This window comes from Podarcis erhardii (assembly GCF_964252035.2).
Source record: "Podarcis erhardii genome assembly, chromosome: 2".
NCBI classification, from domain to species: Eukaryota; Metazoa; Chordata; class Lepidosauria; order Squamata; family Lacertidae; genus Podarcis; species Podarcis erhardii.
Genome location: NC_138498.1, coordinates 125,061,364 through 125,079,181, shown reverse-complemented (window position 1 = coordinate 125,079,181; position 17,818 = coordinate 125,061,364). Strand labels below are relative to the sequence as shown.

The 17,818-nt window shown below is 44.3% G+C and overlaps 2 protein-coding genes across 2 annotated transcripts; both read left to right on the top strand.

Annotated features, from left to right (window-relative positions):
• Positions 1 to 4,844: 4,844 nt before the first annotated feature.
• LOC309334657 (vomeronasal type-2 receptor 26-like) lies at positions 4,845 to 11,201 on the top strand. Its single transcript, XM_081849159.1, has 5 exons — positions 4,845 to 5,256; positions 5,540 to 6,355; positions 8,319 to 8,546; positions 9,260 to 9,386; positions 10,293 to 11,201. Exons 1-5 carry the CDS (start codon positions 4,912 to 4,914, stop codon positions 11,189 to 11,191), a joined length of 2,415 nt encoding a protein of 804 aa, XP_081705285.1. The 5' UTR covers positions 4,845 to 4,911; the 3' UTR covers positions 11,192 to 11,201.
• A 3,638-nt stretch (positions 11,202 to 14,839) lies between these two features.
• On the top strand, positions 14,840 to 16,738 carry LOC309334736 (vomeronasal type-2 receptor 26-like). The gene is made up of 2 exons (XM_081849349.1): positions 14,840 to 14,923; positions 15,830 to 16,738. Exon 2 carries the CDS (start codon positions 15,901 to 15,903, stop codon positions 16,726 to 16,728), a length of 828 nt encoding a protein of 275 aa, XP_081705475.1. The 5' UTR covers positions 14,840 to 14,923; positions 15,830 to 15,900; the 3' UTR covers positions 16,729 to 16,738.
• The last annotated feature ends 1,080 nt before the right edge of the window (positions 16,739 to 17,818 follow it).

Sequence of the window (17,818 nt, the reverse complement as noted above, 5' to 3'; positions counted from 1 at the left end):
AGCCCACCTCTCTATCCACTCACTTGCCTTTTCTTTTGTGACGCCACAGGCAGGCAGCAGCCAAAGGCAACCTTCGCAGCCTCCTCAGGCCCCACAACAATCTGTGGTGGGTGCAATGCAATAGTAGCTCATGCACTCCAGAGCCAGGCCCAGCTAAAACACTGAGAGGCCAACCAGCTGAAGGGCTTGTGGTGCTTTCAACCCAGGGACATCTCCTGCCTCTCACACATCTGTAGTTGCTGCCAAGTACCCTTGCCCAGCCCACGGGGGGGGGGGGATAGTTTGGGTCGATTGTGTGGCTGGGGGATTTTGCCCATTTTGGAAGGGTATCATAGAATCATAGAGTTGGAAGAGACCACAAGGGCCATCGAGTCCAACCCCCTGCCAAGCAGGAAACACCATCAGAGCACTCCTGACATATGGTTGTCAAGCCTCTGCTTAAAGACCTCCAAAGAAGGAGACTCCACCACACTCCTTGGCAGCAAATTCCACTGTCAAACAGCTCTTACTGTCAGGAAGTTCTTCCTAATGTTTAGGTGGAATCTTCTTTCTTGTAGTTTGGATCCATTGCTCCGTGTCCGCTTCTCTGGAGCAGCAGAAAACAACCTTTCTCCCTCCTCTATGTGACATCCTTTTATATATTTGAACATGGCTATCATATCACCCCTTAACCTCCTCTTCTCCAGCCTAAACATGCCCAGCTCCCTTAGCCATTCCTCATAAGGCATCGTTTCCAGGCCTTTGACCATTTTGGTTGCCCTCCTCTGGACATGTTCCAGTTTGTCAGTGTCCTTCTTGAACTGTGGTGCCCAGAACTGGACACAGTACTCCAGGTGAGGTCTGACCAGAGCAGAATACAGTGGCACTATTACTTCCCTTGATCTAGATGCTATACTCCTATTGATGCAGCCCAGAATTGCATTGGCTTTTTTAGCTGCCGTGTCACACTGTTGGCTCATGTCAAGTTTGTGGTCAACCAAGAATCCAAGATCCTTTTCACATGTACTGCTCTCAAGCCAGGTGTCACCCATCTTGTATTTGTGCCTCTCATTTTTTTTGCCCAAGTGCAATACTTTACATTTCTCCCTGTTAAAATTCATCTTGTTTGTTTACCTGTGTCTCATTTGTAGTGTGTGTGACTGCATGCACATTTAAAATGTCTTTCTCTACCTCCCTAAATCCTGGCAGTTTGTTAAAGGTTCTGGGAATTCATTCTTTGTGTTTCGAATGTAAATATGTGTTGTATGTGTAGTCTTTTGTGAGCACCGCCAGTGTAATGTGTATTTTATGCTGCCCGCAACAGTTTCTGTCATTCCTAAATATGTGCCTCCATTCCCAAAGCTCTGGACCCCCATGAATCGGGGTGCTGAATGCTGCAGTCACAGCCAACCTGTTTCTCCCCATGATTCCTTCTGGGCTCTGGATTCTTCTGTGACCCAGGGAGGGTTCACAACATAACATTACAATAAATAAACCACAGAACACATAGTAGAAATAACAACCACAGCAAACCAGCAAAGCCTTCTCCCACAACACATTTAAAAGGGCATCAGATGTCAATCAGCCAAAGACCTTGAAGAGGAATGTCTTTTGCCTGGTGCCTAAAGGTGTATAATGAAAGCGCCAGGCGAACTTCCCTGGGGAGAGCATTCCACAGATGGGGAGCCACTGCAGAGAAGGCCCCTTCTTGTGTTGTCACCCTCCAGAGCTCTCATGGAGGAGACACACAAAGAAGGACCTCAGAGGATGATCTCCAGGTCCAGGTAGGTTCATATGGAGAGAGGCGGTCCTTGAGGCATTGCGGTCCTGAGCCATTTAAAGTAGCGGTCCTGAGCAGTTCTACACCTTCAGTTGCCAGTTGTGGCTGGGATCTCTCCTGGCCTGCACCTATATTCCCTTTCCTCTAAGGAGCTCAAGGTGACCTATATCGTTCCCCTCCTCCCACTTGATCCTCAGAACAAGAACATCACTGTGAGGTAAGTTAGGCTAAGGCACAGTGTCTGGCCCTAGTCCTCTTTTCCCAAGCCCTAGTGCAACATGTTAACCACTGCACAACACAAAGTTTGGATTAATACACTTTTTTTAGACCTCAATTTTTCTACAAAGCCCAGAATAGCAGCACCATCATGTATAAAACTGCCTTCTACTAAGTCAGGCCATCAAGTCTAGCATTGAGTTTACTGAATGGGAGAAGCCATCCAGGATTTCAGACCAGGTTCTCTCCCAAAAGCCAGAGATCGAGCCTGGGGCCTTTCACATGCAAAAGTAGGTACTGAGCTTTGACCCTTCCACACAGGGCAAAATGGCTACTTTGCCACTATCTTCCCGACTTCCCCAAGAAACGTGGCTTTGGTATACCAGGCAGGTGTACCATTCACCACGTGACATGTCTCTGCCTTCCTCTACCACCCAGCATGCTTCCTAGCCAACTCAAGGGCAGGTGGTCCAGCGTGTGAAGGAAAGAGAAGAATCCCTTTCCCATCTCGCCCTCCCTCCAAGGTCCTACACTGACTTCATTGTGGCTGGTAGGGCAGAAGGCAGGGAGCCCAACAGTAGATGGCGCCACAGCAGATAACTGGAACCAGAGCCAGGAACAGACAGAACCAACCGATTCTGGTTTTGTTCTTGCCTTTCTCCAACACGGAGACGAAGGAGGAGGTGGGAGCTGATAGTGAGGATCATCACCTGGGCTGTTTGTAAGAAAGGAGGCAGGAAACTGGGTGGAGGCAGACAGGTTGGTTGGGCAGTGCCCCCCCCTTGCTCATATGGACCACCCTCCACTGGCTGTTTGGACTGACCCAGGTGCACTGCTTTTCTAATGCTCTTGTCACCAAAGTTTGGGCAAAACACTCTCTCACACACAACCCATGCCAAATTTGGAGCCGCATCTGTAATCCCTCACAAACATATTTTCCTCCAGTGCTGCAGCTGCCACAATGATTTCAGGATGTTGTGGAGATGAGCTTCCCTCCTAATTATAATTACATCAAAATCATAGTGATTTATTCTTGCCAAAGCTCGAGAGAGATTTCTGGAGATCGCCTAGACATTGGAATAAAGGCCATCGTGAGGTTATCCGTTGCGTTCTTCCAGGGGGAGGGGGGGGGAGTTGGTGCACAACGTATCTCCTGTGTGAGACACAAACTGAGGAGACACAGAGCAGGTGAAAGGGAGGGATGTGTCTGCTTGAAGCTGAAAGCCCCTGTAGGGGTGAAGCCGCTGTGGGTTTCGCCTTGCAAGAGTTCTCGCCATCTTCTGATTAGCTGGCTCTGGAGGAGAGACAGGTGCAGGAGGCAGAGCCAGGATGGTACCCTTGCTGGTTCTGCTGGTTTTGCTATTGATACCCCACGGAGTGTGTGGGAAGCTGAAGGCAAAATGCCCCTTGAATCTGAGCATAGAAGAAGAAGCTTGGAGTTACTTCCGGCCTGGAGATTTCCTCATTAGCGGGATCATATCTCCACAATATCCTTTTAAGCAAAACTTATACGACTTTTCTCGGCTCCCGGTAACCAACTTTGACCGGTAAGTCATTATATGCTGATGGAAGTTATGCGTCTCCAATTTACAACAGAAATTGTCCCTGGATCAAGGCTGAGGACCACCCAGATGTTGCTGGGCTGTCATCCTGGGCCATTGGGCATGCTGGCTGGGGGCTTATGGGAGACCAGCAACAATTGCAGTGGGGGCACAGGTTCCCAAGATGCCTGTCCCATTTTCTAGTCCCCTTTGTCATCCCTGCTATGATGCAGTGTTGCCTGTTGAAGGATGCAAGTAAATCTGTTCAGCAAAATGATGCATTGAGGCAAGGGTGTCACCCAAGTCATGCAATTTCCTGCAGGCAAACAGATGTCAGAACTTCTCTCTCTCTCTCTCTCTCTCTCTCTCTCTCTGTGTGTGTGTGTGTGTGTGTGTCTCCACATAGGTTTCTTCCTGGCCCAGCAACTCATGCAAAATTCCCACCTAGGTTTCCATCCTGCCTCCTGAGACCTTTTGCTTTTGTGTCGTGTATTTTTCAGCGATGTGCCCTTGTAACAGTGACATTTTAAACCTGCTCTGGGAGACATTTTTGGCAGAATTGCCAAAATGAATAATAATTTATTTTTAAAAAATCAAGCCAGGAAGTCATAGGACCTCCTCATTACCAGTGTCAAATCTCCAAAATTTGAGAAGTAACTATTCAGTTTTTTTAACAACAACCAACCACAAAACAACAACTTCAACCCACTAAACTTCGTTCATAAGTAAAGTTGTATTGATGGTTTTGGTGCTTCCTCAACTGCACTCTAGATTAAGGTCACCAGATTTTTTTCAATGAATCTGGGACACTTTTCAACTTCAATGGATTTTGTATGGGGACTGATGTGTAAATCCGGGGACTGCCCCCGGGAAATGGGGACGTCTGGTAACTTTACTCTAGATGCTCCTAATTACAAGGGATATCCTCAGTATTTTCATCCCCTGGCTTGCTGCGATCATCCTTGGAAAAACTCTCTCCTTACTGGCCTTTTGAAGAACCATTGGGGACTTCATGAACCCTGAAGCAACTCCTAATCTAGGTAGGATCAGATACAAGGGGATAACTGGGGGATTCCTGAGTTATTTCCACCAAAGTAAAAGCCCCCTTGCTTAGGGTGTGGTTGCCACTAAGGTGGCTCTTTCTTGTCCCTCTATTTCATGAATCCTTAAAAAATGTATGTCTTAATTCACTCCTATCTGTAACTTAATTCACTCCTGTTTTTTGCAAGCTGTGTGTTTCTTTCCCTTCTGTGATGGAGTGTTCGTTTCCTTACTTTTATTGTTAAGTGGCAAACGGGTTTTTCATATTGGAAGAAGGATATGACTTTTCTCAGTCCTCACAGCAGATGTACAGGCCATTATGTGGGGGAATCAAAACAACTGTATAGTCGCTGAATGATGAACAGTTGTTCCACATTTTTAAAAAAAGTATTTATTTATTTCAGTTTCTCAGGTAGGCTGTACTGGCACATCTTGTCCTTCTTTTTCACCATCCAGGAGATCAACAGGGACCCCAGGCTCTTACCCAATCTCACCCTGGGCTACAACCTCTATGAGAGCTTATTCAATGCAATGATAACGTCCGATGCCATGCTAAACCTGCTTTCAGGTGGGGAAAGCAACATCCCAAACTACACCTGTGGAAAAGGGAATGATAACCTGCTGGCTGTTCTTGAAGGGGCCAATTCTGTGATTTCCAAACACATTTCAATCATCTCAAGCATCTACAAAGTACCACAGGTATGAAGGGGAAGGGGCAGCATGGAGGGACAGAATAGAAATTCATAGGCATGAAATTCCACTTTCTCTCCAGGGAAATCAAGGCAGGGCATCCAAAACTAAGTTAAAACGCTGCAGATTGGATCCAGGGCTCCAAAACCCAGTCTCTGCCCACCTGGCATCCCACCCCTTGATGTTTCAGACCAGCACCAGTTTGTCCAATATTAATCATTTCAGGTTAATAAATGTCTGGTTCTTATCCTGAGACCAAAGCAAAGCACGAATCTCTTCCTTTCCTCACTAGATCAGTTACGGCTTCAATGCTCAGGCTCTGGATGACAAGTCCCAGTTCCCTTTTGTCTACCGGTTGCTCCCCAAAAAGGATCCCCAGTACCGGGGGATTGTCAAGCTGCTCCTGCATTTTGGATGGACGTGGATTGGCCTCATTGCTCCAGACAACGAGAATGGAGAGAGGTTCATGAATGCCCTGACATCTCTGATGATCCACAGTGGAATCTGTGTTGCCTTCACAAAACGACTAACAGAAGGCACTCTCTATGAAGGGTTCGTATCCGGGGTACCCTTTGCCATATGGAGGCAAGTCAGTGTGTTTGTTTACTATGAAAACACGCGGATGGGATGGGTGACAATCATCACACTACAAAGAAGGATTTGGGAACATGTTGGAGCAAGGGTCTGGATCACAACAGGTTTTCAGGACATCAACGTGGTATTGCAAGGCGAAGGTTTTTGGTATATCCATGGTTCTTTCTCCTTTATAATTAAGACCCCCAAAAGGACCACACACGACTACTATGGACCATATTCCGATCTTCTTTATCAGTTTTGGGATGAATCAGATCGTTGCTCATATTCAAAGCACGCCTTGTCTGTGAAAGGTCAGATAAGATGCACAGAGAAGGAGCAGCAGCAGCAGCAGCTGGAGCCTCTGCCCAAGGAGGAGCTGGAGAGAGCCCTCTCCCAAGACAGCTACAGCACTTACTTCCATGTCCAAGCCGTGGCACACGCTTTACATGCTGCACGTTCGTCGAGATCAAAACGGATGCTGATGGGGGATGGGGGAGACAGGTTGGGACATCAAAGGCTGCAGCCATGGCAGGTATTTCCTTTCCCTCTTTGCAAACTGCAATGCACTTTCCAAACCGTAGAATTTAACTTAGTAGTGTCTCCAACATTGGCCCTCGTGGGGATAAATGAAGGGCGCTAACTTTATTACTGTATATAAAGATATGCTGCTGTTTCTGCTAGTAGCCGCCCATCTAGAGATTGCCAGATGCTGGCAAATGGCTAAAAGCCTAAACATTGAAGCATGGTACCAAAGGGTCAGGGACACGGGTGGCGCTGTGGGTTAAACTACAGAGCCTAGGACTTGCCGATCAGAAGGTTGGCGGTTCAAATCCCCACGACGTGGTGAGCTACCGTTGCTCGGTCCCTGCTCCTGCCAACCTAGCAGTTCGAAAGCATGTCAAAGTGCAAGTAGATAAATAGGTACCGCTCCGTTGTGACGGTAAACCGCATTTCCGGGCGCTGCTCTTGTTCGCCAGAAGCGGCTTAGTCATGCTGGCCACATGACCTGGAAGCTGTACGCCGGCTCCCTCAGCCAATAAAGTGAGATGAGTGCCGCAACCCCAGAGTCGGCCACGACTGGACCTAATGTTCAGGGGTCCCTTTACCTTTACCTTACCAAAGGGTCTGGTCAGTAGCACTAGCAGAAAAACTGACATGCCAAATCCGCACAGCCAAGGGAAAGGAATGCCTCTCTTCCTTGCCACACTGCACAACAACTGCTTATATCTTTCATGAGACAGGAAGAATAGACAAGGACTCCCACACAGCCTCATGGCGGCCTTTATGTATGCTGTTTGCCCAATGTGACAACGCATTTTAGCTTTCATTCATGATACTTTGCATGCTCTAACAGGTCAGCAATGCAAGGGCAGTCGAGATGTTTGTAGCAGTTCTTCTTTATCATTAAATTGCAAAATGAATCAAAAACATTTTCTGACATTCGGGAGTGAGGGGAGGGAAATGTCCATTTGTAAGGCAAATGCAATTGGTGAGGCATCTGGTGGAGGCCAATCTTTCTGCCCACTGTGGGTATGTCAGAAGAAAAACCTTCCAACTTCCTGTGGTTCCTCCTTGGTGCTCTGAGAGAGATCCAGCCATTTTAGCTGAAGTTGGACTCTCCTCAGCCTTGGCTTTGTCTCTGCTGAGCCTCAGCAAGCAGCTAGAACAAAAAAGGTAAAGGACCCCTGGACAGTTAAGTCCAGTCAAAGGCAACTATGGGGTTACGGCGCTCATCTCACTTTCAGGCCATGGGAGCCAGCATTTGTCCACAGTCAGCTTTCTGGGTCATGTGGCCAGCAGGACTAAACTGCTTCTGGTGCAACAGAACACTGTGACGGAAACCAGAGAGCATGGAAATGCTGTTTACCTTCCCACTGCAGTGGTATCTATTTATCTACTTGCATTGGCGTGCTTTTGAACTGCTAGGTTGGCAGGAGCTGGGACAGAGCAATGGGAGCTCACCCTGTCCCCGGGATTCGAACCGCCGACCTTCCAATTGGCAAGACCAAGAGGCTCAGTGGTTGGTTTTAGAAACAATGCAAAACAACTGAGGATAGAATAAAACATCATACATGAAGGCAGTCTAAGACAGAGAGCTTTTCAACATGTGAGGAAAAGTTGTTGAAACAAAAATGTTTTTCCAGGAAGCACAGATATTGTTAAATTATTGGAAATGTTTCTAAATCAATGTCTATTTGACCATGGGAGTGTAAGGAGTGTAAGAAGGCGGAAATTTCGGTTTCGTCCTTTGATTGTTGCAATCAGCCTTGCTTTTGTTTGGCTAAATGTGTGTTGCTCTTAAATTGTTTTCTAAAAATTGAGTAACACAACTGCTGAAACCACATTCACCATTCTTGTCCCAAAGAACACTAAAAACCCAGATACTCATTATGGCATATACACTAGCTGAGTTTTACACTTGCCAAACTTCATGGGAGCAGGGCTGAGAGGTCTATTATACTTTGTATATCCTGGTAATTTCTTTCTCATTCCAGCTTCACCGTTTCTTGAGAGCAATCCGGTTTTCTAATACCTCAGTGGGTGAACTGTATTTGAACGAGAACGGGGAGCTGCCCGGCAGTTATGATATTGTGAACTGGGTGATGTTTCCCAACATGTCTCGCGCCAGAGTGAAAGTTGGGAGTGTAGAGAGAGAGACATCCGCTGACATAAAGTTCAAGATTAACCCCGAAGCTATTGTGTGGCCCCAACGGTTTAAAAAGGTAGGGGATACTCCATTCTAAGTGACACCTGCTAAGATGTAGCAATTTGTTGAAGACTGCAAATGGGACTTGATTGCAAACTTTTAAACACTTACCAGGGAGCAAGACTTACAGAATAGTGTGCCACATGGGAGCAGCATCAAAGGGGTCTCCCGTTTCTATGGAATGCAGATAGAGAGAATTGATGAGAATAATGATCTGTTGTGACCTTGACAGAAGCATTGAGGTTCAGACCCACTTGGAAGTTTCTGTATAACAGGGGTGATAAAGACCTAGTGAATATCCTCATAAAAAGAACATCGTAGCAAGACATGAGAGACGGTTTCCACCTCTATCAGACTCGCTCTGCATATGGTTTACCCACATATCTGCCCTGCAATAAGGCAACACGTTGAATCTAGCAAGACCCTAAGATATAGAAAAGAGGAATAATAAATGTAGAAACAAGCAAACAAACACACCAAAATAGTATGCATCAAAAGAAAATTGCCTTGGGGTTCAGTGGAGCTCAGTGAGGAATGTGTTACTTGCAGGTTTTGGCGCTCGCAGATGCGCAGGCGCTCAAAACGACGTCCCATGCATGCGCGGAAGCAGCGAATCACAGACGCGGGTTGTGTTCACTTCAGGATGCGAACATGGCTCCGGAACAGATCCCGTTCGCATTCAGAAGTACCACTGTACAGTATACTCCTAACACTTGTCTTACCAATTAGGCTGTCCCTCACTCCAGGTGTACTGAAAGCTGTCACCCTGGATATGCCAAGGCAGTTCAAGAAGGAAAACCAGTTTGCTGCTATGCTTGTTCCCCATGTGCAGAAGGGAGAATCTCCACTCGAAAAGGTGGGTGACTCCTTAGCAAGGGCAGAGATTCATTCAGAGACAGACTCTGGGAGGGACTGAGAGGTATTTCATCATCACCACCATTAATTTATTATACAGTGGTACCTTGGGTTACATACGCTTCAGGTTACAGACTCCGCTAACCCAGAAATATTACCTCGGGTTAATAACCTTTTTTTTATAATAATAATTTTTATTGATTTTGCAACACAAATTAAAGAACAAAACAACACACAATACATAGACAAACAAAACATATAAACATGTATAATTTCAACACCTCTTTTTCATAGACCTTACTTCCCAGACTTCCCCTTACCTCCCCTTTTCTGCATCCCTGTTTTAAAATTTCTTCAACAACCCCTCACTCCAATTAACTTATTGCTCATTTTCTTTTCTTTTTTTAGCTTCTTCTCATACTTAGTCAATTACAGCTGTAATTCTATATTTTCTCCTTTCCCTTGACATTTTAGCACTCATTAATTTTACAACAGTTCTTGAGATATACTTTAAATTTCTTCCAGTCTTACCTCGGGTTAATAACCTTGCTTCATTATAAGAACATAAATTGTGCTCCAGCGGCACGGCAGCAGCGGGAGGCCCCATTAGCTAAAGTGGTGCTTCAGGTTAAGAACAGTTTCAGGTTAAGAACAGACCTCCAGAACGAATTAAGTTCTTAACCCGAGGTACCACTGTATGTCTCCCATTTAACTGGGTTGCCCCAGCCACTCTGGGTCGCTGAATAGAGTTCTTGCTTTGCCCTTTTTTAAAAATCACCTCCCACAAAATGAAATACTTTACCTGTCAAAGCCCAAGGTTAAGAGCAGTGTCCCCAGTATGCAGAGAAAGATGTACAACGAAGACTCCAGATGCACCTCTGGACAGTTTCAATTCTCTCTTCCTCAGATGCAAGACACTGCACCAAATGTCTGGAAGAGGAACATCCAAACAAGGACCATGATCAATGCGTTCCCAAGATGATCACCTTCCTGGCCTATGAAGGGTATTTGGGGATCATCCTGGCTACCTTTACTCTACTCTTATGCTCATTCACAGGCTTTATTTTGGGAATATTCATGAAATACAATGAAACTCCAATAGTCAAAGCCAACAACAGGGACCTCTCCTACATCCTCCTCTTCTCCCTCCTGCTCTGCTTTTTGTCCTCCTTCTTCTTCATTGGACGGCCAAGGAAAGTGACTTGCCTTCTCCGACAGACAACCTTCAGCATCATCTTCTCAATTGCTGTCTCTTCTGTCTTGGCAAAAACCATCACTGTTGTGCTAGCATTCCTGGCCACTAAACCAGGGAACAGGGTGAGGAGATGGCTGGGGAAGAGTTTGGCCAACTCCATTGTCATTTCCTGCTCCAGTGTCCAAGTTCTCATCTGTACCATCTGGCTAGGGATCTCTCCTCCATTCCCAGAATTTGACACGAGCTCCCAGCTTGGAGAAATCATTGTCCAATGCAACGAAGGCTATGTTGCCATGTTTTACATTGCTCTCGGCTACATGGGCTTCCTGGCTGCCATCTGCTTCACGGTGGCTTTCCTAGCCAGGAAACTACCTGGGGCCTTCAATGAAGCCAAGCTGATCACCTTCAGCATGCTGGTCTTCTGCAGTGTTTGGGTGTCCTTTGTGCCCACCTACCTGAGCACCAAGGGGAAGTATATGGTAGCCGTGCAGGTCTTCTCCATCTTGGCTTCCAGTGCTGGGCTTCTGGGCTGCATCTTCATACCCAAGTGCTACATTATGATACTAAGACCTGATCTGAACACGAAGGAGCACCTGATAGCAAAAGAATAAACTAAATATATATAGAGTCTCTGTGTGAAATCATTTGTCCTTCCATTTGTATGTATTCAAGGTATTGACAATCCTTTTCAGTAGGTGATGCTGAGTTTGTTAGGATATTTCCGTTCCACCTTAAAAAGGGAGCAGGTTGTTCTGTCACAGCCTGCATATTTCCTGTTCACAGGATGTTTCTGTTTTGTATATAGCTGTTGTTTTTCTCTCTGTGTGCCTGGACACACAGATAGGGAGTCATGTTTTTCCTTTGTTCTGACCAACGCTGAATAAAGTTGTAAGTAATGCTCTCCTCAGTGCATCTTTCGTTGTAAGAACTCTGCTGAAAGAGCGTGCACCAGTCCTTGGAATGTGGGAGCTGTTTCTGAGGCTTGTGTCGCTAATTGACTGATACTGCATTTCTACGGGAGATTGATGGATCGTCTGGAATCGACGTGGAGGCAGATGGCCTTTGTCTCCCTGGCAGTATCCCAACAGAGTTTTCATGCCATGCTCTGATTATTATAGAAAGGACAAGCCATGGACAACCACAACAAAAATTGCTGGCATATTGATAATTTTATATTACAAAATGAAAATGTCACACAGGACCTGGCATCTATATTAAGAGAATATTAATAATTCTGTAGAGCTGATAAACATACCATATGGGAGACTTCAATGGCAATAATGAGAGGTCAAATAATTCAAAAGCTTCATTTTTTGGGGGGGGGACACACACCAAGGGAGAAAGCACTGAATGATGGGGTTGAAATTGAAAAACTAGAATTTGTTAAAAACCTTAAACTAGCTGCTCTTAAAATAATTATAGAAAATCAGAGCTACTTAGAAAGTAATCTCTTAATATTTGCTCAGAAAGATAGAAAAAGCTAAGGTTGTAAGACAGTGTTTATTTGAAAAAGGGAACAAAGCTGGCAAATTGTTAGCACATTTTTACACAATCACACGCTTATATACTTTCAACAATTAAAGACCAAAGAGGATAACAAGATCTGATGGGATCACAAATGAATTAATTTTTTAAAATAAGAAATCATATACATCTGATTGTCACAAAAAAGATGCTATTAAAGCCTTTTTATATCTAAAAAATAATAAAAACACAATGTCTAACCCAATCTGGTTGTGATAAGCTCCAATCTCTTATAACGCTCCCTAAACTCTGCAGAATGGTTAATGTGTTAAAATGCAATGAAGCCCCCAGACTGGATAGTTTCACAGCCAAGTAATATGAAAAAATATTGAATGAATTAGAGTAATCTTTCAAAGTGACATTAAATAAAATTATGCTAAGAACTGTTTTTCCTAAAACATGGCAAATGGCTAGAATAGTGATCACATATTAAAAAAGATAAAGTCCAGCCCTACTGTCCTACAGCATTGCTGAATCAGGGCTTTGTTTCACAATTCTAGCAAATAGATTAAATATAGTAATACATAAATATATAGCAGATCAAACTGGATTTATTATGGGACATAAACTCTCTTGAAACATATGTAAGGTCCTACATTTCATTCATGTTACCAATAAAGTGAAACAACTATATGGCATATTATTATTTTTTGATGCAGAGAAAGCCTTTGATCGTTTAGAATGGGGGTTTTTTATAGTCTGTATTGGATTATATAGGACTATGTAGGGATCTATGGCCCCAGAGCAGATAACTGGAACCAGAGCCAGGAACAGACAGAACCAACCGATTCTAGTTTTGTTCTTGCCTTCCTCGCTTGCTGAGTTCTGCAAGGGCAACACAGAGACTAAGGAGGAGGTGGGAGCTGATAGCGAGGATCATCACCTGGCATACTATTATTTTTGATGCAGAGAAAGCCTTTGATCATTTACAATGGGGCTTTTTATAGCCTGTATTGGATTATATAGGACTACGCAGGAGATACATTTCAATCCTAAACAAAATCTGTAGGGCAGCATGCTGGTGACTCCTAAAAATGCTAAAGGATAGGCCAAACCCAGCTTTCCCTTTGCTAGCCATTTATCCATCTTTAGCTTAACTTTTTTTTATTTAATTATTTAAATTTGTAAACCTCTGTCTACAATGAAGTGGTATGGGAATTTTATTTCAAATAAAAATAGAGGTTTAGGTCAAGTCATGGAGGTGGCTAAGGATATGAACAGAAACTAGTCCTTATGGATAAGTCCTCCCTCCACTGTTTGAGGCAGGAAGACTCAGTTGTTGGGTATCCTATGTAGGGAAAGGGCTGCTGCACTGACCCCTTCCTTGTGGCCTTCCCACTGGGGCAACTGGTTGTCCATTTTGAGAAGAGGATGCTGGACTTTATGGGCCCTTCCCCTGATACAGTTTTAGGGCTCTTCTGATGTCAATCATGTTCAGCCAAACTCAACTTTCTCCCTATTTGTACCTTGTCAGTCTCTTGAGTCAACATGTTTTTCTCCTGCCCTGCACCTGCTCCCAGAGGAGACCTTTCTTCCCCTTACAATTATTAGAACCACAGTGATCTCTTCTTATCCCCCATGAACACCCTTCAAATGCTGCCTTTGGGAACAATAACCAAACATCAAAATCAAAAGCAGTAGGAGGTTATTTACTCCACCATGCCTGAAAAGTTTGATATATAAAATATCTTGTGTGCCACAGAGGCCTTATAGTCAAGTTATACGTCAGGTGAATGGGTGTAGGAGATAAGTCCTTGTGAAGCTTAATCAGAACATAGGAAGCTGCCTTCTAGCTTAGTACTATCTACTGACTGGTGGCAGCTCTCCAAGTAGAGGACATCTTTAGCCCTACCTGGAACAGTTGGGAGAAGATGGACCTGGCACTTTTTGAGTGCAAACCAATGCTCTACCACTGAGTGCAAACCAATGCTCTACCTTTCCTCTTTGTCTCTATGGCCAGAGGTGGACACGTCTTTGCAAGAGTTTAGGTTTCTTCTGATTAGCTGGCTGTGGAGTTGAGAGGAACAATCAGTAAGGAGGTGTAGCTGGTGGATTCAGAATGATATCACTGCTCTTGTTGCTCCCTCTTGTAACCTACGGGATGCAGCAGAAGGCAAAATGCTCACTGAATCTGATCAGGGATTTCAATTATGCTGTGAATTATTACAGGCCAGGAGACCATCTCATTAGTGGAATCGTATCTTCAAAATTCATTGGAAATCGTTTGCCCTTCACCTTCTCCAAAACCCCTTTTAACTTTGTTGATGCGTGAGTAATATATTGATGCGTTTCTTCTACACTCAATACACTTGATGCACGTGGGTCAGCCCCTCTGAGATGAAAATGACTGAAGTTAGGGTGGGTCTCTCTTGGGGATCTTTGGGGCCCTGGAGGTCTATAGGGTATGCCTCTTGCAGGTTTTCTGTACTTAGCAAATGACATTCATTCTTTCATTGTGTCTCATGGAACCTTGGGGTTCAGTGGAGCTCAGTGAGGAATGTGTTACTTGCAGGTTTTGGCGCTCGCAGATGCGCAGGCGCTCAAAACGACGTCCCATGCATGCGCGGAAGCAGCGAATCACAGACGCGGGTTGTGTTCACTTCAGGATGCGAACATGGCTCCGGAACAGATCCCGTTCGCATTCAGAAGTACCACTGTACAGTATACTCCTAACACTTGTCTTACCAATTAGGCTGTCCCTCACTCCAGGTGTACTGAAAGCTGTCACCCTGGATATGCCAAGGCAGTTCAAGAAGGAAAACCAGTTTGCTGCTATGCTTGTTCCCCATGTGCAGAAGGGAGAATCTCCACTCGAAAAGGTGGGTGACTCCTTAGCAAGGGCAGAGATTCATTCAGAGACAGACTCTGGGAGGGACTGAGAGGTATTTCATCATCACCACCATTAATTTATTATACAGTGGTACCTTGGGTTACATACGCTTCAGGTTACAGACTCCGCTAACCCAGAAATATTACCTCGGGTTAATAACCTTTTTTTTATAATAATAATTTTTATTGATTTTGCAACACAAATTAAAGAACAAAACAACACACAATACATAGACAAACAAAACATATAAACATGTATAATTTCAACACCTCTTTTTCATAGACCTTACTTCCCAGACTTCCCCTTACCTCCCCTTTTCTGCATCCCTGTTTTAAAATTTCTTCAACAACCCCTCACTCCAATTAACTTATTGCTCATTTTCTTTTCTTTTTTTAGCTTCTTCTCATACTTAGTCAATTACAGCTGTAATTCTATATTTTCTCCTTTCCCTTGACATTTTAGCACTCATTAATTTTACAACAGTTCTTGAGATATACTTTAAATTTCTTCCAGTCTTACCTCGGGTTAATAACCTTGCTTCATTATAAGAACATAAATTGTGCTCCAGCGGCACGGCAGCAGCGGGAGGCCCCATTAGCTAAAGTGGTGCTTCAGGTTAAGAACAGTTTCAGGTTAAGAACAGACCTCCAGAACGAATTAAGTTCTTAACCCGAGGTACCACTGTATGTCTCCCATTTAACTGGGTTGCCCCAGCCACTCTGGGTCGCTGAATAGAATTCTTGCTTTGCCCTTTTTAAAAAATCACCTCCCACAAAATGAAATACTTTACCTGTCAAAGCCCAAGGTTAAGAGCAGTGTCCCCAGTATGCAGAGAAAGATGTACAACGAAGACTCCAGATGCACCTCTGGACAGTTTCAATTCTCTCTTCCTCAGATGCAAGACACTGCACCAAATGTCTGGAAGAGGAACATCCAAACAAGGACCATGATCAATGCGTTCCCAAGATGATCACCTTCCTGGCCTATGAAGGGTATTTGGGGATCATCCTGGCTACCTTTACTCTACTCTTATGCTCATTCACAGGCTTTATTTTGGGAATATTCATGAAATACAATGAAACTCCAATAGTCAAAGCCAACAACAGGGACCTCTCCTACATCCTCCTCTTCTCCCTCCTGCTCTGCTTTTTGTCCTCCTTCTTCTTCATTGGACGGCCAAGGAAAGTGACTTGCCTTCTCCGACAGACAACCTTCAGCATCATCTTCTCAATTGCTGTCTCTTCTGTCTTGGCAAAAACCATCACTGTTGTGCTAGCATTCCTGGCCACTAAACCAGGGAACAGGGTGAGGAGATGGCTGGGGAAGAGTTTGGCCAACTCCATTGTCATTTCCTGCTCCAGTGTCCAAGTTCTCATCTGTACCATCTGGCTAGGGATCTCTCCTCCATTCCCAGAATTTGACACGAGCTCCCAGCTTGGAGAAATCATTGTCCAATGCAACGAAGGCTATGTTGCCATGTTTTACATTGCTCTCGGCTACATGGGCTTCCTGGCTGCCATCTGCTTCACGGTGGCTTTCCTAGCCAGGAAACTACCTGGGGCCTTCAATGAAGCCAAGCTGATCACCTTCAGCATGCTGGTCTTCTGCAGTGTTTGGGTGTCCTTTGTGCCCACCTACCTGAGCACCAAGGGGAAGTATATGGTAGCCGTGCAGGTCTTCTCCATCTTGGCTTCCAGTGCTGGGCTTCTGGGCTGCATCTTCATACCCAAGTGCTACATTATGATACTAAGACCTGATCTGAACACGAAGGAGCACCTGATAGCAAAAGAATAAACTAAATATATATAGAGTCTCTGTGTGAAATCATTTGTCCTTCCATTTGTATGTATTCAAGGTATTGACAATCCTTTTCAGTAGGTGATGCTGAGTTTGTTAGGATATTTCCGTTCCACCTTAAAAAGGGAGCAGGTTGTTCTGTCACAGCCTGCATATTTCCTGTTCACAGGATGTTTCTGTTTTGTATATAGCTGTTGTTTTTCTCTCTGTGTGCCTGGACACACAGATAGGGAGTCATGTTTTTCCTTTGTTCTGACCAACGCTGAATAAAGTTGTAAGTAATGCTCTCCTCAGTGCATCTTTCGTTGTAAGAACTCTGCTGAAAGAGCGTGCACCAGTCCTTGGAATGTGGGAGCTGTTTCTGAGGCTTGTGTCGCTAATTGACTGATACTGCATTTCTACGGGAGATTGATGGATCGTCTGGAATCGACGTGGAGGCAGATGGCCTTTGTCTCCCTGGCAGTATCCCAACAGAGTTTTCATGCCATGCTCTGATTATTATAGAAAGGACAAGCCATGGACAACCACAACAAAAATTGCTGGCATATTGATAATTTTATATTACAAAATGAAAATGTCACACAGGACCTGGCATCTATATTAAGAGAATATTAATAATTCTGTAGAGCTGATAAACATACCATATGGGAGACTTCAATGGCAATAATGAGAGGTCAAATAATTCAAAAGCTTCATTTTTTGGGGGGGGGACACACACCAAGGGAGAAAGCACTGAATGATGGGGTTGAAATTGAAAAACTAGAATTTGTTAAAAACCTTAAACTAGCTGCTCTTAAAATAATTATAGAAAATCAGAGCTACTTAGAAAGTAATCTCTTAATATTTGCTCAGAAAGATAGAAAAAGCTAAGGTTGTAAGACAGTGTTTATTTGAAAAAGGGAACAAAGCTGGCAAATTGTTAGCACATTTTTACACAATCACACGCTTATATACTTTCAACAATTAAAGACCAAAGAGGATAACAAGATCTGATGGGATCACAAATGAATTAATTTTTTAAAATAAGAAATCATATACATCTGATTGTCACAAAAAAGATGCTATTAAAGCCTTTTTATATCTAAAA